Source organism: Chiloscyllium plagiosum, chromosome 17, assembly GCF_004010195.1.
Source record: "Chiloscyllium plagiosum isolate BGI_BamShark_2017 chromosome 17, ASM401019v2, whole genome shotgun sequence".
Lineage (NCBI taxonomy): Eukaryota > Metazoa > Chordata > Chondrichthyes > Orectolobiformes > Hemiscylliidae > Chiloscyllium > Chiloscyllium plagiosum.
The window spans coordinates 65,147,735-65,172,103 of record NC_057726.1 but is presented as its reverse complement, the minus strand read 5'-3'; the positions used below and the strand labels follow the sequence as shown (position 1 = coordinate 65,172,103).

The window sequence follows — 24,369 nt, the reverse complement described above, 5'->3', positions numbered from 1 at the left end:
TCCCTTAGCTTATCTCTTCACGCTTCAGGCTCACTGCCTTTATTCCTGATGAAGGGCTTTTGCCTGAAACATCGATTTTGAAGCTCCTTGGATGCTGCCTGAACTGCTGTGTTCTTCCAGCACCACTAATCTGGTTTCCAGCATCTGCAGTCATTGATCTTCAGGGTAAAAACAGCTACTTCAGCATAAATCGAACATCCTTCTCGGGACTGTGCAAATCCTGGTTTATTTGAATTGAACCACAGATGAACAAACTGGCGCCTCTGACAAACTGGGTTCATCAGTCAGAGCAAATGGAGCTCTCCCAAGCACAAGATGCCTTGGCATATTCTCTGAATTAAAAATGGAGGGGTGTCTATTATAGAACAACCATCTGACTGGATAGCTGGGGCAGTTATCCACACTGTTAAACAGTAATTGCTGTCATCTTTCACAGCCAAAGTGGCCTCTGCAGCTTCGCAGGTTCATCCTATGGGGTCTGCATGAAAGCCCCAAATGCCTTGCTGACACATCAAATATGGAGAGACAATTAAGATGTACAATGGGAATCGTCGAGTCGTTTCTCAGGAAACCATTTGAAATGCGAAAGAATCAAAGGGCTTTTTTTTTTTGCTCTACGATTCTCTGTTTACTGCAAACTAGAATTAAAAGTCAGGTCAGGCTAAAATTTCCAGAGTTTTACCAATAAGAAGATTTATAAACCACACCTTTGTTAATTCCTGCGCTGCGCTGAAGCAAACATTGCCTCACTGGGCCTCATTTCCATATGCAAATCTATGGAAAGGTACTTTGTCCACTAAATCCTAAAGTTGCAGTCTGTGTAAAACGTGAGTTCAGGTCTTGCACTACAAGGAATGTAAATGTTTGAAGCTAATTCATAACAGGCTGCCCAATAGGCTCCCTAGTGTTATAAATACCATGAATGCCTGAAAGGCAGGCAATGCACCAGGGTCAGACTGTATTTCAGCAACATAGGGTGGATCCAGCTTTGATAGTGTGATTGGAGGGAAAAAGTCAAATGTTTTCAGCAGGAAAACTATGCAGTTAAAGTCAGGACAGAGGTAAGGGTCCTACCTGAAAAGATGTTGAGTATCTGCTTTAGAAAAGGTGCGCAGGGGGCGATGGTGGTGGTCTTTTGGTCTAGTTGAGTCCAAGGTGTCACAGGTAATGAGGACAATGCAGAGTCAAGTTAGAGCTCTATGGTAAATTTGTACTCAAACGACTGAGACAGGTGGTTCTGGAATACTGCAGGTTGCTGCTGATCACAGTCTTGGCAATCTGCTTTATGGTTAGCTGCTAAAACTGTGTAGCCATCTCTGAGAGCTGGTATCTTTCCACTCGATGCCACAAACATTACAAGCCATGGGGCTAGAAGGGTATGGCATTGCTGGCTCAATATAGAGCAGAAAGCTGGAAAGCATGCCTTGAGCACAAAACACAGTCTGACACTCCCCTAAGTACAGTACTGCCAGAGTCCTTCAGGAGAAGGGATAAACCCTGTAACTGTCTTCACTGTGCGTAAAAGATCCCATGAGATAACGATCAATTACTTTGATGATTGGGTAGATTATAATACTTATCAGTCAGCCAGCGTCTCCAAAATAGATGACGTGGTTTTCATTACATCATAGCTTATGAAAGCTGTGATCAAAACCCAGTAGTTCACTGGCTGCTTCATGCTTTGGGATACCTGAGGTCACAAAATTAATTCTATAAATGCAAGGAGATGAGGAAGAACTTCTTCTGCCAGAGATGGTTAATCTGTGGAACTCATTACTACAGAAGGCTGTGGAGGCCAAGTCATGACTGCATTTAAGTCAGAGATAGATTCATGGTTAGAAAGAGGATTGAGGGTTACAGGGAGCTGGCAGGAGAATAGGTTTGAGAAACATATCAGTCACAATGGAATGGTGGAGCAGACTCAATGGGCTAAATGACCTATTTCGGCTCCTACATCCTATGGCCTAAGGCTGCCTTGCTTAAAATCAGAGCCCCTGGGCCATCTCCTACATCCACGAGGAGGGCACAAGACAATCTCATTCAACCTGCACCTAACCTCTCTAGGTTACAGTCACTGGCCTGCAAGTCTTGTGAAGCAAGTAACTGACTATTCTGCAAGTCCATTCAATAGCTGGCACCTGGACTGCTTCACGGATGTGAAGCACCGTGGAACATTCGGAGACACTGAAAGACTCCCGTATCAATGCCGGCTCTTTTGGTTATGCAAAATTGTAGTCCTAACTGATCTACCACATACCTTGAGACTACAGTCCCTGGTTTTTGATTTCCCACAAGGGAGAATATCTTCCCAGCCCTATTGGAATTTTATACATTTCAAATAGATCCCCTCTCATCCTTCTGAACTCTAGTGAAGATGTGCCAGGACCAATCTAATGGAACAGTATTGCCATCCCTGGTATCAGCCCAGTGAAGCTCCACTGCACTCTCCACCCAAGAATGGACTCACTTGCCAGTGAGGGAGTCCAAAGCTCCAGGTGTGGTCTCACCGAAGGGCGTGTGTAACTGCAGCGAGAGTAACCTACGTCTAAACTCAAATCCTCTGCAATTTGCCTTCCCAACCGCTTGGTGTACCTGCTTGTCTACTTTCATTGACTGGTGCATAAGGACATCCAGATCACTTTTACATTCATATTTTCTAAATCATCACTATTTCGATAAAACTCTGCTGTTCTGCTTTTTACATCAAAACATTAGCCATGAATTTGTCCACTCACTCCAACTTGCCTAAACTACGCCATGTTCTTCGTGGCCTGCAATACATTACCAATGAGGGGGAGCATCTCGCTAAGACCTTCCCCACGCCTCCACTTCTCGCCTTTAAACAACCACCAAACCCCAGACAAATCACTGTTCACAGCAAACTGCCCTGCTTTCAGGACAACATCAACCACGATGCCGTACAGCCCTGTCATGGCAGATGCTGCAAGATGTGTCAGAGTGTTGACACGGATACCACCATTACATGTGGAGACACCTCCCACCGTGTACGTGACAAATACTTGTGTGACTCGGTCAACGCTTCCGCCAAGGAGCCCTGTGGTATGGTACATTGGTGAGACCAGCAGACACTATGACAACAGATGAACGGACACCACTCAAACATCACCACGCAGGATTGTTCTCTCCCACTTGGGGAACATTTCAACGGTCTGGGACATTCTGCCTTCGGGTGACCATCCTTCAAGGTGGACTTGAGATAAGCAACAACACAAAGTGGCTGAGCAGAGGCTGATAGCCAAGTTAGGTAGCCATGGGGATGGCCTCAACTGGGACCTTGGGTTCATGTCATACTACAGGTGACCCCACTGAACTACACACACACACACACACTAATATATTCTCACACTCACACAGACCATTTCATTACACACACACCCACAGCCAAGCATGTGCAGGTTTATACCCATCTCTCTCTCTCACACACACACATATATATATTTGACCAAGCTTACACACAACCACATACTCACTGTGTCTCTCCTGCACGCACAGAATTACATTTTATTTTGCTCAAAAACTGCATGAATCCATTTAAGATTCTGTATGTCCCACTTTAGAAATAGAACCAGTCTGACTCAACATTGGGACACAGACAGACTTTACCCTCACACCTTTAATGCTTTGTCTGAACTGAGATGGCACCTATTGTAAGAAAAGCTGAAGTTATCCTGAGAATGCAACCTAAAAGGAGTTCTGGGATTTACATATTAAAGAACTGAAACTAGCATATCCATTCTAAAAGGTAAAAGATTTAATCTAAATTTGTTTAATATATTATAGATCCATGACACTGTAGCCCTTTTGCTATAAATTCTGTGTCTTATGGTCTTGCTCCACAACCACCTGATGAAGGAGCAGCACTTTGAAAGCTAGTGCTTGTAAATAAACTTGTTGGACTATAACCAGGTGTTGTAAGATTTTTAACTTTGTCCATCCCAGTCCAATGCTGGCACCTCCAAATCATAAATTATCTTGAAGCCTCCTTGCATCTTCCTCACGATCCCGGTCAGTTCTGTCATTAGCGAACTTGGAAATGTTACATTTGGTCCCATGTCCTGTACATTTATGTATGTTATGAATATTGACAGAATCATAGTGGAAGCAGTGTGGAAGCAGGCCACATGGCCAGTTCACACTGACCCATCAAGTCCACACTGACCCTCTGAAGAGCATTCCACCCCCCTGTAACCTTGCATTTCTTATGGCTAACCCACCTAGCCTGCACATCCCTAGACAATATAGGCAATTTAGCACAGCCAATCCACCTAACTTGCACATCTTTGGACTATGGGGAAAACCGGAGCACCGGAAGGAACTCACGCAGACACGGGGAGAACGTGCAAACTCTACACAGAGTCTCTGGAGGGTGCAATTGAAACCGGGTGCTGTGAGGCAGCTGTGCTAACCACTGAGCCACCATGCTGCCCAGTTTGAGGCCTCAGCTCTGATTCTTGTGGTGCCCTCACGAGTCACTGTTTGCCATCTGGAAAAAGGCCCATTCCTTGTACATTGTTTCCTTTCCATCAACGAATTATCAATCAATTGCCAATGATGTCAACACATCCTGTACAACATCAGATTAGACAGAAGGTTTACTTGCCATATTTGTAAATTATTTGATTTGGGCAAGAGGAAATTAATCTGCGTGAATCCACAGGGTGTCTGTTGGGCGTGAGTATGTTATTTTCTTCTAGATTAATCAACTAAATGTGATACCAGTGGTGGAAAAGATAATAAGTATATATATTTAAGGCTCGCTTCATTTAACACACATCAGGTTATTCTCCCTCCTAATGTACCATGTTAGCATTAATACTCTCAGATCAGGTGCAGTTCAAGTCAAACACAGTAAAACTCCATTTACGTTGACAAATGTCAAACCTCACGAAAGACCAACATCAGGAGGAGACTCTCTCTACTGAAACATCTCAGACCAGCCATCTCAATGGAATCATGGTTGCCAACTTATACTTTCATACAATGGATTTGCCAAAAAATGTGATCTCAATGCTGAGTCCTCACATTACAGTGATCCCTAAAGAAAGGCCATTGCTCAAATCTCCAAAATTAAAGGCCATTTCTGATACAGTAAAGACTTTTACAAAATTCTGCTACAATTGACATGAGCTTGCTTAATACTGACTAAGGATGCCTGAAGTGGAAAGGTGTTCTTTTCTTTAAGATGACCATCACCCTTCATCCTTTTAGAAAGGGGTGTGAAAGCATTTCAATTCCACACATTGCAATTGAGAGTAAAAGATTCAAAGTCAATTAAAATAGGATGTGTGGGAGTGTAAGGAGTGTAAGACTGGATATAGGGGTGGCACGGTGGTTTGCATTGCTGCCTCACAGCACTAGGGACCCAGGTTCAATTCCAGCCTCAGGTGACTGTCTGTGTGGAGTTTGCACATTCTCCCCGTGTCTGCGTGGGTTTTCTCCAGGTGCTCTGGTTTCCTCTCACAGTCCAAAGATGTGCAAGTCAGGTGAATTAGGCACATTAAAGCTGGAGTAGGTGAGTGGGAAGCTCTTGGAGGGTCAGTGCATACTCAATGGGCTGAATGGCCTCTGTTTGCACTGTAGGGATTCTATGATTCTACATTTCTCATCTTCTCAAGACAAAATTGGCTTAATGACACTTAATACATAAAAGTGGCAAATTAATCACTCTCAACAGATCACACACTCATTTGTGCTTGTGTTCAATACATACTGTCTCTGAAGGAAAACAGACACCAGAATGCTAAAACTGATGTGACGGACTCAGCACCTACCGGATGATGAAAGGCCCTCGTGTTTCCAGCAGTCTCTTCTCATTATTGAACTGCTTCAGCAAGTTGACCATAAACTTGAAGAAATAAGAGTTCATGGTGGGAGTTGAGGGGGAGCATTCCAACGTTCGGGGCCCTAGAGTATAAAAAGAAAATTAATAGACACTTCATCTTTTTCAACAGCATCATCTGGTCGAAGGAAAGTTAAGCCTCATCACCATGTCTGATTACCTTGGGGAAACTGGGAAAGATTCCAGACATTTGTTTTCCTCAACTTGACTGTGGGGATTTGGAACAAAGTCAGTGACAAGTCAAAGGGCTCTCCCATTTTGTCTGCAATTTGAGTAGGATCTAGTCAGAGCTTTTCAATAATTTAATTTTGATATTGTAGTAAAGTTAATGGGCGGCACGGTGGCACAGTGGTTAGCACTGCTGCCTCGCAGCGCCAGAGACCCGGGTTCAATTCCCGACTCAGGTAGTCAGAGCTTTTCAATAATTTAATTTTGATATTGTAGTAAAGTTAACTTTTAGTTTTTGCCTGTTAAAAGACTGAACACATAATTGAATATTATCTTCAGTACAAAATGCAATGAAAGGCAGTAACATGTTTGAACAGTAAAACAGAATTCGAAGACCTTTCAAGCAGAAAATGTCAGTTAACAGCAACTTATTGGTCAGTTACAGAAGAGGTCAGTTACAAAAATTGACTTGGAGTGTTTTGGAGGCACACTTGCTAGAGAAAGATCATCGATCAGAAAAATTAGGACTTTTATGTAGCTCAAAGAAAAGGAGAAGCAAATCTGTGTCGAATGATAATTGGGTACCAGGTAAGGCTACAGAACATGCAAATGGTTACACACCAGTTATGAACAAGAGCTGGACAAAATGCTTAAGAAATTTAAATAACTAATTTAAAAGAGATTTAAAAAGTGGCATACTTTTGTCTTGGGTGTTGCTTTTCAGTTGATGCCTCAGTTTTTGATACTGTTGCTTAATACTAAGTCGGAATACCTGACATACGTGATTACAGTCTATGGTGAAGATTAACTGTTAAAAACACTCTCATACTAAAGTGAAGCATCCATGGTTACATGCCCCTCACACAGTGGAATCAAACTGGGCAATGAGTTAAGATTACACAAATGTGTTGCATGACACTAAAGGATAATGATCTAAAAATGGCTTTTCGTACTGCTGGTACTGCCAGAACAGTCAACACATTTCATAAACAAAAACAGAAATTGCTGGAAACGCTCAGCAGGTCTTGCAGATCTGTGGAGAGAAAGCAGCGTTAACGTTTCAAATCAGAACTGAGGAAGGGTCACTCGATTTGAAACGTTAACGCTGCTTTCTCTCCACAAATGCTGCCAGACATGCTGAGCTTTTCCTGCAATTGCTGCTTCTCTTCCTGATTTACAGCAGCCGTGGTTCTTTCAGTCTTCATTTAAGATATTTCCTGACCCTAGCATGTGGCTAGTAGTTGCAACTCTCTCACTTCATAAACTGGGAAGAAGTTGTAAAAAGATACCGCCTCGATGTGCTGCACAAATCTTGTAACCATACGTACCCTGCTGTTATGGTAAGAGTAAAACAGACTCTTGTTGGGATGAATAATAGTATTAAGTCAGTCTCCTTAAGCACCTCTCTACCATCTTCCACCCTCTCCTGCATTCATATATATATAAAAAAGGAATCTGGTATTCGTTTAGATTATGGGCAAAATCAAACCTCCACATTTTGCATCATTTGAGAATAGATGGTTCCCAGATTGGCATAAATCCACATTTTAATGTAGTAATAATGCATCATTCCAAAGTCAAAGTAGGAACTGACTGTAAACTAACTGCTCACTGCCAGTCATGTCTGGATCCGTACAGACAAATGCTGTGGTGTACTGTTTCAACATATAGTGCTTGGACCAGTTCGATGGGTTTGAGATTGTACTATGGCCCTTAGGATAAGCTAATTCCAAGTAAACATTAGCCGCAAGCATAAAACTGCATTCAGTGCACACAATTCCCAGACACGTGAGAAAATGCCACAGCAGCAAGTTTGTGTTATTAAGGTGCATTGTGCTGGCAATATACAGAAACCATTATTCCCCATATTTATTCCTGATGGTAGAGAGCTGGACAGCAAAATAAAGTTCTGAAACTGAAAAACATCCATCATCTAGCTGCAATCTACTGAGATTCCTCTCCTTAACTAAGTATAAATATTAAACATAAATTCTTAATAGGAACTGTAAGTCAAACAGAACTCTCAGCTAAAAACCAGCATAGAGACAGCTATTGCAAATTATGGGATTAACAAGCAACAATCTGCTCTCCAAAACAGGAGATGCAAAATTAAATTTCTAAAATGAAAAAAAGGAGCAAAAAAATCTGTCAAGATCAATGCTAAACCAGTAAAAGTTAGAGGATAACTGAGCTTGCACTCAACTAACTGGATGAGTGAACTACACCTTCTTGTCTATCTTGACTTATTAAAAACTATGGCTGCATAGGACAAAAAGCACCAGTGTAATGGCTGCTGCTGATACAGAATTCTGTTGTGTTCAGAGAATCATACCCAGGAAATGTGCAGGAATAGCTATATGGCAATACTTAGTATGAGATTAGTACAACAGCAGGAAGCTCTTTGAATGGTCATGTGATCTCTCACTCGCCACTAGGTCTTCGTGGTAGATCCAGGATACACTCCTGGCAACTAAAAGTGGTGCTAACATTCCAACATTGTAGCCAAATGACACCTGCTAGTCCTGGATTTGTTTTCAACAAAAGTCTGGCACATTCTATGACATCAAATGGCTTGACCACCAGGGTCTCCACTGCAAAGTACAAGTTATGATGACCATACGTAATTCTGCGTAGAAGTGTGTGGGGCGCTGGAAAAGCACAGCCGGTCAGGCAGCATCTGAGGAGCAACAGAATTCATGGTTCAGGCATAAGCTCTTCATCAGGAATTCTCCTGCTCCTCGGATGCTGCCTGATCGGCTGTGCTCTTCCAGTGCCACACTCTTCGACTCTGATCACCAGCATCTGCAATTCTCACATTTTCCGAGATGTAATTTTGCCCATTACAAATTTTCTTTCTCCTTAACTAAAAATAACCACCACGCTCTGATCATCTTGAAGGACAAAGGAAACCAAATGGCTTATCACTATCTGTCTCCGTAACTGCTTATGGATTGTCTGGGACTATTATAGAGATTATCCATTTAGTTGGCTCCCCTACTAATGACAAACCCAATCTTTCCCAAAACCTAGTCCCAATTATTCCTTGTTCAGCCCATCTCATCCTTTTGACCAACCTCCTACTCCCTTGGCTTCGTTCTCATGAAACAGAACACTCAACATTTTTTCCTGGTCTCAAATTCTAATTGACATTAGAATTACACCCTGCCACCATTTTCAGGAAGAAATGATGGACCAGTGGTAGTCTTGCTAGTTTGTTAATCTAGACAGCTCGGTAATGTTTGGGAGACACTGGTTTGAATCCTGCCATCGCAGTTTGGGGAATCTGAATTTAATAAAAATCTGGAATTAAGAGTCTAATGATGACCACGAATCTGTCGTCAATTGTCAGAAAAACCCATTCTGGCTCAAATGGCCAGGGAAGTAATCAGAAAACCTTGTCTGGTCTGGCATTCATGACTCTAGACTTTCAGCAATGGAGTTGACTCTTAACTGCCCTCTGAGTAATTAGGGATGGGCAATAAATGCTGGCGCAGCCAGTGACACCCATATCCATGAATGAATTAAAAAAATATAATTCTGCCAGTAGACCAACCATCTCATTTCCAACTACCTCATGTCTCCAAAATATCGGAGTGTGCTATTGCTCTGAAGCAAGTTCTGATTTGGATCTATCTCACCTCCAACAACCACGGAATGGCCATAAAGTCTCTCAGCCATGCTTGTGAAGTCTCTCAGAAACCCCTCAACTTCCCTCCTCCTCCTCCTTCACATTCTCCTAAAATAAAATATATTTTGTATTAAGCTGTTGGTCATCCTAAAGATTTTTTGTTGGTTTTCCTTAAAGATAGACTTATGGCAGATCATAATGTTGGCTCACCATCACCTTCAAAGGCCATCTATGGATGAGCAACCACCATTGCCCTTGACGTGGTAAATATATGTCCTTAAGCAATTAAAAAAATGTCTGAGGTTTTAAAATGCTTTCCTAAAAGGCATTGTAAAAACTTAGGTTGTCATCATGAATAAAATATGAAGAGGCGCACTTAAGTATGGTGAAAACGTCAACTTTCTACCTGCTGGGGTGGTGGGGAGGATGGAAAGAACAAGCATCAGTGATGCATGTGCTTTAATCATCTATTGCACGTCTACTAGCATAGCAAACTAGACAGGGTCTTGATTTAACATTTCATTGAAAAGCAGCATCTCTCAATAGTGCAGCTGTCCCTCAGAACTGCCCTGTGAACAACAGCCTAGATTTTGTGCATAAGAATGAGACTTGAACTAACAATCTTCTGACTAAGATGAGGGCATTTGACTGAGCAGTCTAGGAACGCTGGATTTCAAAGCTCTTCAACTCCGTTCTGTCATTGAATAACATCACGGCTGATCTGATAATGGCCTCAATTCCACCTTCCCATCTGCATCCAGAACCCTGACTCCTTACTCTACGAAAAATCTAAACTGTCAGTCGAAGGAGGGTGTCAGTGGAAGGGTACTGGTCGGTACGGCGGGAAAGAAAGAAGCGGAAAAATCTAAACTGGCCTGGAATAAATCCATTTGCCCAGCTTATGCTACTTTCTGGGGAAGACAATTCCACATACCAAAGACACACAGAATTTTTATTTTAATCTCCATCATAATATAATGTTATTTTTAATCTGTGCCTTATGTTCTAGCCTCCTGCTTAGGAGGAAACATCCTCCAGGGATTTACCCAGTCAACTCCCTCAGGATCTTACATGTTTTAGTGAGATCACCTCTCTCTTTCAAACTCCCATGGATACAGGTCCAACCTGTTCAACCTTTCTTCATAACCCCCTTTAATCATTTTAATATAGAAGTGAAAAACACCTCAGTCACCTGCCCTGCCTTATTTTCCAAGAGTAGGGCAAGTTTTGCACCTTTAGCAGATACATCCATATACTGAATAGAAAATTTTCTTGTACACACTTAACAAATTCCTCTCCATCTAAACCCTTAATAATATGGCAGTCCCAGTCTATGTTTGGAAAGTTAAATTCCCCTACCATAATCACCCTATTATTCTTACAGATAGCTGAGATCTCCTTACAAGCCAACAGAGGGTGGTGGTGGAAGGTTGTTTTCAGACTGGAGGCCTGTGACCAGTGGAGTGCCACAAGGATCGGTGCTGGGTCCACCACTTTTCATCACTTATATAAATGATTTGGATGTGAACATAAGAGGTATAGTTAGTACGTTAGCAGATGACACCAAAATTGGTAGCGCAGTGGACAGCGAAGAAGGTTACCTTGGATTACAACGGGATCTTGATCAGATGGGCCAATGGGCATAGGAGTGGCAAATGAAGTTTAATTCAGATAAATGCGAGGTGCTGAATTTTGGGAAAGCAAACCTTATCAGGACTTATACACTTAATGGTAAGGTCTTAAGGAGTGTTGCTGAACAAAGAGACCGTGGGGTGCAGGTTCATAGCTCCTTGAAAGTGAAGTCACAGGTAGATAGGATAGTGAAGTTGTTGTTTGGTATGCTTTCCTTTATTGGTCAAGAGTATTGAGTACAGCAGTTGGGAGGTCATGCTGTGGCTGTACAGGACATTGGTTAGGCCACAGTTGGAATATTGTGTGCAATTCTGGTCTCCTTTGTATTGGAAGGATGTTGTGAAACTTGAAAGGGTTCAGAAAAGATTTACAAAGATGTTGCCAGGGTTGGAGGATTTGAGCTAAAGGGAGAGGCTGAACAGTCTGGGACTGTTTTCCCTGGAGTGTCAGAGACTGAGGGGTGACCTTATAGAGATTTATAAAATTATGAGGGGCACGGATAGGGTAAATAGGCAAAGTCTTTTCCCTGGAGTTGCAGAGTCCAGAACTAGAGGGCATAGGCTTAGGGTGAGAGGGGAAAGATATAAAAGAGAAAAAAGGGGCAACTTCTCCAAGTATATGGAATGAGCTGTCAGAGGAAGTGGTGGAGGCTGGTACAATTGAAACACTTAAGAGGCATTTGGATGGGTATGTGAACAGGAAGGGTTTGGAGGGATATGGGCCGGGTGCTGGCAGGTGGGACTAGATTGGGTTGGGATATCTGGTTGGCATGGACGGGTTGCATTGAAGGGTCTGTTTCCATGCTGTACATCTCTGTGACTCTAACAGCAGATCATTTCAGTAGCTTTATGATGCAAGTGAACCTCTTCTGTTTTCTTGGTCTATGCTCTATCCTTAATTACTAAAAGTAACCAATCTTACCTGGTATCTGCCTTGGTCACTCTCTAACCAGCCGCCAAGTGCAGGATAACCAGATTTCTCTACTCAGAGGAATTCCTTCATCAAGCAGCCTCGGTGAAGACTCATGGCCTTGGGTGCAAGGCAACAAGGCTGCAAAGAGGGAGAAACATGAGGGACACCAAGCAGTAACAATAGGCTGGGATTCTCAGAGTGCCAGGAAGGGCAGGTGGTCAAAGAGAGATTAAATAAAAAGGTCTGGCAGCAGCCGGATGGTATTAGAATGTTGGAATCGAGTAGGCACTGGCACGACATCAGAAGACCCAGTTCAATAAACATTGAAAGCAGGAGAAGTAGCCCGTTCAGCCCTTTGAGCTTGCTCTGCCATTCAATAAGATCATGGCCAAGTGTCTATTTCAATGCTATACACCTGCTTTCTCCCCAGGCCACTTGATGCGTTTAGAATCTAAAAGTCTGCCTCTACCTTTGTTTATATTCAGTTATTCGAACTCCACAGTCTTCTGTGGTAGAGAGATCCACACGTTCACTATCCTTTGCGATAAGAAATCTTTCCTCATCTCACTCCTAAATGTTCTAACTTATATCCTGAGACTGTGAACCAGAATTATGACCTTCATTTTCAAATAACTGGGTGATATACATCAAGTCTAAATTAAGGTAGACTGGAGGTACCAAATGAGCCACACCAGTTTGCACAGAAATTTAAAGTGTTGAAATGCTTTCTATTTGCCAGGCTGAACACAGCTCCAACAACACTGAAGCAGCTTGACACTATCCAGGACAGAGCAGTCAGACAAAGTTGATGAGATTAACTACCTATCCATACCATAAACCTTGACTCGCCCTACCACCAGTACACAAGGGCAACAGCATTGTGTACCAACTGTACGATGCCCTGCAGCAAGTCACTAAGCCCCTACAACTGCGACCACAGAGCAGAAGCAAAGGAACCCCAGGACCTGCAAGGCATCACCCAGCCATACAGTACCCCGACAGAGACCAATATCATTGCTCCCTTACTCTCACAAGGTCAGAAATCTGAAACTTGCTGCCTAACAGCACTGTAGGTGTACCTTCACAAGATAGACTGCAGTGGTCCAAGATGGCAATTTACTATCACTTTCTCAAGAGTAACTGTGCTGTCTTTCCATTTTCAGAAGTTGCCATGTCATCAAAGATATTATGTTAGCATGGATAGGGGATTAGTTAGCTAACAATAAGTAGTGAGTAGGCATAAATGGGTAATTTTCAAGTTGTCAAATGGAATGCCAAAGGATAAGTGCTGAGGGATCAACTAACTACAATTTATTTTAACGACTTGAATGCAAGGGCTGAATGCATGATTGCTAAATTTGCTGATGTGAAGATTGGTAGGAAAGTAAGTTGTGAAGGCAACATAAGGAATCTCAGAGAAATGGAGAGGTAAAGTGACTGGGCAAAAGCTTGGCAGATGGAGTTTGATGTGGGAACTTGTCCAATTTGGCATGCAGATTAGAAAAGCAGTATATTTGTAGAATCATACAGTGTGGCCCATCAAGTCTGTACCTCCAAAGTTGCACGAAATCTACACTAGTCCCACCTTTCAACATCCGGTCCACAGCCTTGAATTGTATGACATTTCAAGAGGTCATCCAAGCACTTCTTAAAGATTGTGAAACTACCTGTGTCAACTATCTTCCCAGGCAGTGTATTCCAGAACTGCTACCACCATCTGCATGAGAAAGTCTTTTCTCAAATCCCTACTATTATTTAATTAGAGACGAGCTGCAGAATTCTGAGGAACATCAGAAATGAGTTGTGCTAGTACATGAATTACAAAAGGTAAGTACGGAGGTACATCAAGTGATTAAGAAGAATGTTGCTGTTTATCGCGGGGGATTGGAATACAAGAGCAAAGAAGACTTACTACAACTCTACGTGGCTTTGATCAGACCACATGTGGAGTACAGTTTTTGTCTCAACATTTAAAAGATATAAAGATACGAGAAACAGTTCACAGAACCGATAACTTGACTGAAACCTGGAAAGATGAAAGGCTGTATCCACTGAAGTATAGGCATTAGCTTTGAAATATTCAAGATCCTGAGGGAACATGACAAGATGGGTGATTAAAGGATGCTTCCCCCTTGGAGAACAGACTAATACTAGGGGACATAGTTTAAAAATTAGAGGCCTCCCATTTAAGATGGAAACAAGGAGACATTTTCTTTCGAGGGCTATCTTTGGACCCCTCTTCCCCATTAATGGTAAAGGCAAGGTTATTTCATATTTTAAGTGTGAAGTACCTGTTGTTAGATTCTTGACTAACAAGGCAGTCCAAGGTTATCAGAGGGTAGGCAGGAATAGGAACTGAGACTGTGATTAGATGGGCTAATATCGCATTGAATCAAGAAGCAGGCTTGTGGGCTGAAAGGCCTACTCCAATTCTTAATTCATTCTATTGTGTGTATTTAGGGCTGGGCAATAAATGCTGGCCTTGTTAGTGACTCTCCTATTCCTGGAATGAAACCCCAACTACTGGAAAATCTCAAAACCTAACTGATGACAACTCTTTGGAATCTTCCTCCTAACTATTATTGCTCATTCCCTGCAACACCAAAGTTACTATGAATTTACTATTTATCCCTTGATGGATATCGGTGATAAATCATGACAGACAGCTATCAGACTAATGCAATGCTCACGGTGAGACAGTAATCCAACAGTCTGACTTCACCTAACTCCCCACTATTTGCAATGAAAAATTAAATGTTTGCTTAGTTCCATTTTTAAGATCACAGATATGCATACAGTTCTCCTACCCAGCAATTTCGAAGTCATTTCATGGTTTAAAATCTACCACCTCAAGGTAAAACCATGTCCTCAGAAGCACACAGACCAAAAAGATCCAACATTAACCTGTAGTCTCTAATAGCTTAAGCCAGAACAGCGATACAGTATACCTCAGCAACTAGGCGTTTGGGCACCGGGGAGAAATTTAGCCCCTTCAGTCTGTTCTGCTGTTCAGTGGGATCATGACTGATCTACAACTGACCTTGACTGACCTGTCCCTGCTTCACATCCCTTAATTTTGGTTAACAGAAAAAACAATTTTATTTTTTTTAAATGAACAATTGATCTCGCATCAAATGCATTGCATGGAGAGGAAAACATCTAGCATCCTGTGTGCAAAGTGTTCGCCAATTTTGTCCCTGAAGAGTCTCTCATGTAGACAGAGGAGTGAAGGTAGTGCTTGGCATGCTTGCCTTTATTGGTCAGTGCATTGAGTATAGCAGTTATGTTGTAGCTGTACAGGACATTGGTTAGGCCACTTTTGGAATACTGCATTCAATTCTGGTCTCCCTGCCATATGGTGTTGTTAAACTTGAAAGGGTCCAGAAAAGACTTACAAGGATGTTGCCAGGGTTGGAGGGTTTGAGCTACTGAGCTATTGAGAGACTGAATAGGCTAGGGCTATTTTCCCTGGAGTGCCAGAGGCTGAGGGGTGACCTTATAAAAGTTTCTAAAATCATGAGGGCCATGGATAGGGTAAATAGTCAAGATCTTTTCCCACGGGTCGGGGAGTCCAAAACTAGCAGGCATGAGTGTTAAGGAGAGAGGGCAAAGATTTAAAAGGGACCTAAGGGACAACATTTTCACGCAGAGTGCGGTGCATGTGTGGAATGAGCTGCTAGAGGAAGTGATGGAGGCTGGCACAATTACAACATTTGAAAGACATCTTTATGGGAATATGAATAGGAAGAGCTGAGAGCACTTAGGTTGAAATAGGACTAGATTAATTTAGAATATCAGGTTGGCATGGATGTGTTGGACTGATCGGTCTGTTTCCGTGCTGTACATCTATAGGACTCTTCTTTTTAAGACCATGCCCCTAAAGTGTATTTTGACCGGGGGATGTAAGCAGTTGGCTTCATTGCTCTCTGGTAAGCACATTTAGTTCCACTTCTCGGGGTGTAGGAATCAGTAAGCAGAACACTACTTATTTTCTATTCCAACTTGCCTAAAGTACTGGTAGACACCCTGAACGGTTGTAAGTCAGGCTTGGCTGTGATAACTTCTAAGGTGTCTCAGCCTGCTGGTACTCACTATGTATATTAACACAAAGATGATTACCATGTACTTGATGCCGTGTGGAGCTGCCTTATTGCTTTTGGGGCGTAGGACGACGGAAAAAGCAAACAAGAAATGCCAACAGCACAGGTTATATTTCTGATTGTGTTTAATACTTCCCCTCCCACCATTTTATATTTGATTTGAAAAATTTCTGAGCAAGAGTGGAAGAAAGTGCTTTTAATTTTTTGACCTCATTTAAAATTACATCTTTAAATATTTAACATCGGCACTTGCAAAGCTGATTTCATTTTCATAATGTGCCTTAAATTAGCTGTTCAGAGTGAAGCAATGAGAAAGCAATCATCACAGTAAAGAAAGATCATGAGAAAGCACATCCAGAGATCAGTCCTGAACAGCATGGGCTCCACTCAGTGTAAAACCAAGATTGAAAGAGATGATCATCTTTAAATACCCACTGAGCTGAGTAGCAGGGTGCCTGAAATCACTGTTCAACATATTGGTTTAAGTTCAGGGATTCAGAACATTGTTCCAATTAATTGTTTCTACTACACTGTGGGACAGAAAATGCTTCTTGACATCCTTCCGAAATGGAAACTATTCCAAATAAGGATTCCAAAGTTTTTATTTCACAGGATGCAAACATTTGTTGCCCATCCCTGAACTGAGTTGCTTGCTTGGCCATTTCAGAGGGCAGTTAAGAGTCAACCATATTGCTGTGGGCCTGGAGTAATTTATCAGCTAGACAATAAGAGAGGCAGATTTCACTAGACATTACTGAACCAGATGGCCTTTATAACAATCATAGATAATTTCATGGTCAGCATTATGGAGACTTTATATTCCAGATATGTTAATGGAATTCAAATTTCCCAGCTGCCTTTCTGGAATTAGGGTCCATATTCCCAGAGAATAACCTGGGTCTCTGGATTAGTAGTCCAGTGAATTGATCGGTCTGCCATCGTCTCCCTGTGAAGGTTGTTGAGAAAGTTTGGACCATGACAGTTACAGCAGCAGTTCTAAGGCGAATTAAAATGTACACTACATGAAACTTGCCCATCCTGACATACACATACACACACATACATACGCTTCTTCTGTGACCAAGACTAAAAACAAGTCTCGACTGCTGCTGCTCCTATTACTTTTTGGCTCAAATGATCTTTGCAAGTCATTTAACTCAGGTTTCAATTCTTGCTCTGTTCGAGGGTGACCTGGATGGTTTGGTTCAGATTGGGAATTGGAGTGGTGCATTTGAATCTACTGTTTTCCATTAGAAAGGGCTGAAAATTGCAAAGGCAAAAAATAGCAGAGAACCTGCGCTTCTAAATAATGATCCACAAGTGAAACGATGGGAATGGAAAGCTTTGAAAGATGGACTATAGATATTTTTCAGGGGTCCATTAATTATGAAGAAAACCCAAACAGTATCCTCCTGTTACAGTCAAGAGCTTGACCTTTTCTGACACCAACTGCTTCAGAGATTCACAGTAACATAAAAACTACAGTGACAGGCATGGAACAAGCATATGTGAAGGATTTAGAGTCAGCTCAGATGTACAAGGTGGGGCATTAACATATTTGTTTAAATTAAAATGGATTGAACTGTTAGGTAATGATTTTCCATACTCCTCTGGCTAAATGATCAAATACTTCCATTAATCACGATCGAACTATAATTTGAGAGATCGGAGAAGGAACCACATTCGCGAAGACGCCGAGCCACAGAACACCTGTGTCCGTTATATTCTGACGACAATAACTGCTCCTCAGCTTGACTGAAGATTCCACGTTTCTACACCTAAACTGACAGATTAATTAAACAATCAGCTCCACATGCTGCTCCTGCCACTACAGCACAGTCTCCCTGGCAACACTGCTTCAACTGCAAGAAGCAATGCCAGGAGCATTCCATTGCCAGGTCAGATTGAGGAGGCCACACCATGCCCTACCCCTCACATGGGTTAACATTGGATACCCTCTGCTCACACCCAATTGCTACAATGCAATAGACTGGGAGTTAAATTGCGAGTCGTATTATACACCCTATCTTCTACATAAAACCACCCTTTTTGTAGCTACCATCAGTTCTGAAGAAGGGTCACTTGACCCAAAGTGTTAACTTTGATTTGTTTCTACAGATTTGAGATCTTCCAGCAATTGTTGTTTTTGCTTCAGTATTTCTTGTCCTTGGAAGTCTATGGAATATAGCACACAATAGTTTCAGTCGAGAGGATTCTCAGTGAGGACAGCTGACATGGTCAGTTTCAGAGTAGGGGTGACAGGACAATATGGCTTTGTGCTACACAGCCAAGAGCTCCTGGCACCTCACCCAAATGACCAAACCTTTCAGGCACAAACCTAGATCTAGTAGGAGTCGAGACATGGTGGTCAAGCCCAATATTTTCCTCTCCAACACCTACATTGGCTGCGCCGCTTTAGCAGTGGAGAGCAATCCAGGCTGATATTAGCTAGGTCGTGATTAGAAAGTCTAAGTGTGGTATCCCAAATTAATGAGACTGGCTAATTCAGCCGACTAAGTATCAGAACTGGGTCACTATCATCCTGCAGACATGGATCGGTTTTCTGGGAATTCTTCAGACTCCCAAAGGCTGGCCGTGTTCACAACCCAGGAAAAGCTGCCTTTAATGGAGCACTCCGAATGTTAAATATTACATATGGTTATCAGGCCTTCAACCGCAAAGTGCCGTCGCTGACTGAACTAACACAAAGAGTGCTCTCAGGAAGCACAAGTGTTTCAGCCAAGTAGACATACTCATCTTTTCAATAAGTTGCAGTAATGGAAAGAGCAATTACCTATTAAGGTACACAGCCTGTAAAGATCATCAGGCCACCAGGTCAATGCCTGATTTACTCTTGGCTGAGGCTCTCCAATCGGACTAGGTGCCCAGGGTTTGGGAAAACCTAATACAAATCATTGCCCAAGGTTGGGCTTAGGGTTAGATATGGAAAGAATGAGTGAACAACTTTGCACAATTCTGATGGATGACAAAACTGACAATAACTTTGTACATCAAGTATCACCAACTGGGGGAACACTCCTACCCGGTCAGAGGTCACAAGCAGAGCAATACAGGAAAATAGTTTATATAAGAACTTGTACTGAAATCTGCATAACCAGATTCCTTATCAAAAGCGGGACAATGGCAAAGTTGGTGCAAGAGCATGATCATACTGACCATTACTATCCTGTAGAATTGGCTACTGAACCTGTGGGACATTGAAAGGGATAGGTTTGTGCTTAATACATGTCTATAAGCAGAGAAAGAAATAAAAATACGTGGATGCTGAAAATCTGAAATAAAAGCAAAGTGCTGGTAACACTTCACAGGTCTGGTAGTAACTGTGAAGGGAAAAACACAGTTAACATTTCGAGTCCAATATAACCTCTTCCAAGCCCAATAAAATCATCTGTCGGTGCATTCAAACTGGACTGGCACCAGGAACAACTACTTGAGAGAGACTGTAAAACCATATCTTGATACTTAAAAACTAAAAATCAAACTCTAGACTGGTGAACCCATGTCGTCCTCAAAAATTTGACTTTGAGCTACATTGTGCACAGAAATTTAGCAAGATTCCTCTGAAAATCTTTGCTCTACTGCTCACGAGGGCTTCAACATCTGCCAACAATCAATGGTTTCTGTCCAATTCCAGAAATTATTTTGATACATGCTTAACATAGCTTTCTACTGGAGTCACTGGCCAAAAGACAAAAGGGAGTGAATCATGTCTGTCCAGTCAGCACCACTTATCCACAGTTTGGAGCTGGCATCCGCACAGATGCAAAAAGTAACAAACCCAAGAGAGCACAATGCAAGTAAAGCATTTGTGTTTCTGGTTTTCAGTTGTTATCAGCATAACAGAAATGGGAATAATTCCAATTTAGAGTGCTTTACAATCAAACAGTGGTCAGGAAACTGTTCCACTACAGACAAAGTCCACCACAATTATCGGGTCTCTGGAGATTTGACATGGAGGACAACAGAAGGCAGCCATTTTCACAAAGAGTCATGTTTGAAACATTGAGGCTGACACAACACATCATTGGAGAACTACCATATTATAGGGCAAAATATTTCTCAAAGCAACAAAGAGAATGGATGAAGACAAAAAGGTCTGACCATTTAGAGATATCGGGAATTCCTTTTGCGTTCACTGCACAAACATCTCTTAATCTCAAAGAACAAAGAACAGTACAAGCACAGGAACAGGCCTTTCAGGCCTCCAAACCTGAGCTGACACATTTTTCCATACTAAAACTCTCTTCAATTACAATATCCTTTTTCCTCTACTCCCTTCCCAACCATGCATTTGTCCAGGTGTTTTTGGAATACTGCTATTGTGTCTGCTTCCCACCATCTCTGGCAGCACATTCCAAGCACTCACCACCCTTGGTGTGAAAAGCTTGCAACGCACATCTCTTTTAAACCGCTCCCCCTCCACACCTTGAACCTGTGTCTCCCAATAATTGACCCCATCACCCTGGGAAAAAGCCTAACACTTCCCACTCTATCCATGCCATTCACCATCTTATAAACTTCAACCAGGTTGTCCCTCAACCTCCTGCATTCCAGTGAAAAAAAATCCAGTCACTCCAACCTTTCTTCAATGCTAAAACTCCCCATACCATCCACATCCTTCTGGCAGTGTGGCAACCAGAACTGTATGCAATTTTCCAAGTGTGGCCTAACTAAAGTTCTATAAAGCTGCTGCATAACATACCTTATACTCAATGCCCCTTCCAACAAAGGCAAGCATGCCATTGGCTTTTTTTTTTTACAACAACCTTACCTAGCTACACTGCCATCTTCAGTGATGTGTGGATCTTCACATTCAGATCCCTCTGCATATAAATGCTCCTAAGGGTTCTGCCATTCACTCTATAATTTCCACATGTACTTGACTTTCCAAATCATTTATGTAGACAACGAACAGCAGAGGTCCCAGCACTGATTCCTGTGAAACACCACTCATCACAACCCTCCATTCTGAAAAGCATCCTTCCACTGCTACCCTCTGTTTCCTCTGATTAAACCAGTTCTGTTTGCACCTTGCCAGCCCACTCCTGATACCATGTGACTTCACCTTTTTGCACCTGTCTGCCATGAGGGATATTGTCAAAGGAATTACTGAAGTCCATGTAGACAACATCAACTGCTTTTCCTTCAATTATCTTCATCACCTCCTCGACAAACTCAATCAAGTTACTGAAGCAGGACGTCCCCTGCACAAGACAATGTTAATACGTCAATGCTTTGCTTCTAAATGCATATAGATCATTCCCCGAGAACCTTTCCCAATAATCTCCCTACCACCGTGAGTTTCACAGGCCTGGAATTTCTTGGATTACCCCTGCTAACCTTCTTAAACAATGGGATAACATTGGCTATTCTCTGATCCTCTGGGACCTCATCTGCGGTCAAGCAGGATACAAAGATGTCTGAGTGGAGAATGTGGTGCTGGAAAAGCACAGCAGGTCCGGCAGCATCCAAGGAGCAGGAGAATCAATGTTTCTGGCAAAGGTCCTTCATCAGGAATGAGGCTTGTGAGCCAAGGGGTTGGAGAGATAAATGGGGGGTGGAATGTAGCTGAGAGTGCAATAGGTAGATGAAGGTGGTAGGTCAGAGAGGAGGGTGGAGCAGAGGGAAGGAAGATGGACAGGCAGGATGGGTCATGAGGGTGGTGTCGAATTGTAAGGTTGGAACTGGGATAAGGTGGGGGAGGGGAAATGAGGAAACTGGTGAAATTCACCTTGACCCCATGTGGTGGGAGGGTCTCAAGGTAGAAGGTGAGACATTCTTCCTCCAGATGTCAGGTGGTTAAGGGTTACATCACCAAGATGTCTGTCAATGCTCCAGCAACTTGTTCTCTTGCCTCCCTCAATATTCTGGGATAGATCTCATCAGGATCCAGAGACTTACCTACCTTAATACTTGTAAAGTTGCACAGCACCTCTTCCTTTTTAATCGCAACTTGGCTTAGAAATACAACACTCATTTCTCTGAGACCATCCTCTATCAATTCCCTCTCTTTGGTGAATACTGATATAAAGTCTTCATTTAGAAATTCACTCACCTCTTCTTGTTCCACACACAGATTCACTCTTTTGTTCTTGAGTGGGCCAACCCTTTCCCTGTCTATCCTCTCGCTTTTTATGTCTGTACAAACTAGCCATGGGATTCCCCTTAAGTGGTTTGCTAATGACTTTTCTTGACCCCTTTTAGCTCTTCTAATTTCTTGCTAAAGTTCTTTCCTACTTTCCTTAATGAGCTTCAAGGACTTTGTCAGTTCCTATCTTCCTAAACCTTATGTATGTTCCCCTTTTCGTTTTGACAAAGGTCATAACATCCCTGGTCATCCAAGGTTCATGTAACTTGTCATAGCCATCCTTCATTCTCACATGAACACGCCACTCCTGAACGCTTATCACTGCCATTTGAAATACTCCCACATGAAGATTTATCCTGATGAAGATTTATCCTCAAACAGTCACCTCCAATCAACATTCTCCAGTTCCTGAGTAATATTGTTGTGATTCACCTTCTCACAATTTACTCCAGGACTGTTGTTATCCCTATACATGAGCATCTTAAAACTCTCAGTATTATGGTCACTATTCCTGAAATGCTCCACCACTGAATCTTCACTCACCTGGTTGAGCTCATTTCCCAAAGCCAATTCCAGTACAAGGCCCTCCCTGGTTGGGCTGTTTACATACTGTGTCAAGAAATCCTCTTGAATGGTCCTTACAAATTCTGGCTCAACCAAGCCCAGAGAAAGTGAGTCCCAGTCAATGTAAAATCACCCATCACAACAACACTTCTGTTTTCACATCTTCCCAAAATCTGTTACCATATTCTCTCTTCTATCTGCCACTGGCTGTTGAGAGGCCTGTAGTATACCCCCAACACTGTGATTTCACCTTTCAAATTCCTGAGTTCTACCCATATTGCCTCACTGCATCAGTCCTCTGATGCATCCTCCGCTAATGGATTTGAGTATCTGGTAACTCCCCTGATCTACCCTCTGAATGAGTTCTTCAGGCTCTTTGATGGTGCTTTTCTTTTGCAATTTCTGACCCCTGCCAACCAGACATCACAGCACTTTCCAAAATAAAGAAAAAATTCTGGAGAAACTCATCCGCTCTAGCAGCAATTTTGACCGAGAGAAAGAGAGTTAATGCTTCAAATCTACCGGAAGATACTTCCAGTCCTGCTGAGTTTCTATAGCATGTGGTCATTTTGCTTTGGACTCCCAGCATTCATAATATTTTGCTTTTACCACAGACCCACTACCCACTTCAGTAGGAACAACAATTTGATTGGCATCCTAGGGGATCTGGAGATCTAAAAAAAATTGAAAAGAGTGGAATTCCGTAATAGGAAGTCGGAATTCTGCCATAAAGTGGCAATTTCTCACACCCCCTCTTAAACCTAACTTTATTAAGGGCATGGGATATTTTGAATTACTATACCTGGATAACAAGTATTCCTACACCTTGCCAATTTTTGCCCCTTCCCTAACCCTTTGTGACACATGTGTGGCATTCAAATTTAACTTCCCATTGGTGTTTCTCCATCCATTTTTCCCACCCATTTACCTGGCAAGCCACTCTCTCAGTCCTTGTTCTCATTCTCCCCAACCCCCTCCTACTGTCTGCTCTACACTTTCCCCACTCTCTACTCCATCTTCTATACCTTGGCCTGACGTTGCTCAGCATGCTCCTGGCCATTTACACTCGCCCCTCACACATTTTAAAAATTAGATATTTTTTTAAAAATCAACTTTTAATTAAAAATGGAAACCTGGTTGAAGGGTCAAGTTGAATGAGTGGGAGGGAAGCCAATGGAAATAAAGAAACTGCAATGGTATCAGCCTTGGGATTGGACAGCTGTTGACCACAGGAGAAAGAGAGAACTTAAGTAACAACTCCTACAGGTCAGAGTTCCCAAGAAAATGAGCAAGACTGGAGGAGGACAAACAAGTTGCATATGAGCAGCAAGAATTGACACAGCCTTTAGATGATGGTCCCTTCTCTCCTGGACTTGGGAAGGAAATCAGGAGCTGA

The 24,369-nt window shown here is 42.4% G+C and overlaps 1 protein-coding gene across 4 annotated transcripts in view; it reads right to left on the bottom strand.

Annotated features, from left to right (window-relative positions):
- vac14 (vac14 homolog (S. cerevisiae)) overlaps window positions 1-24,369 on the bottom strand; it is a 330,067-nt gene that overhangs the window by 175,361 nt on the left and 130,337 nt on the right. For all 4 annotated transcript variants that reach the window (XM_043707332.1, XM_043707331.1, XM_043707329.1 and 1 more), the window contains exon 12: window positions 5,793-5,925. In XM_043707332.1, coding sequence (XP_043563267.1) covers window positions 5,793-5,925 — 133 coding nt within the window. The remainder of the gene's footprint in view (window positions 1-5,792; window positions 5,926-24,369) is intronic.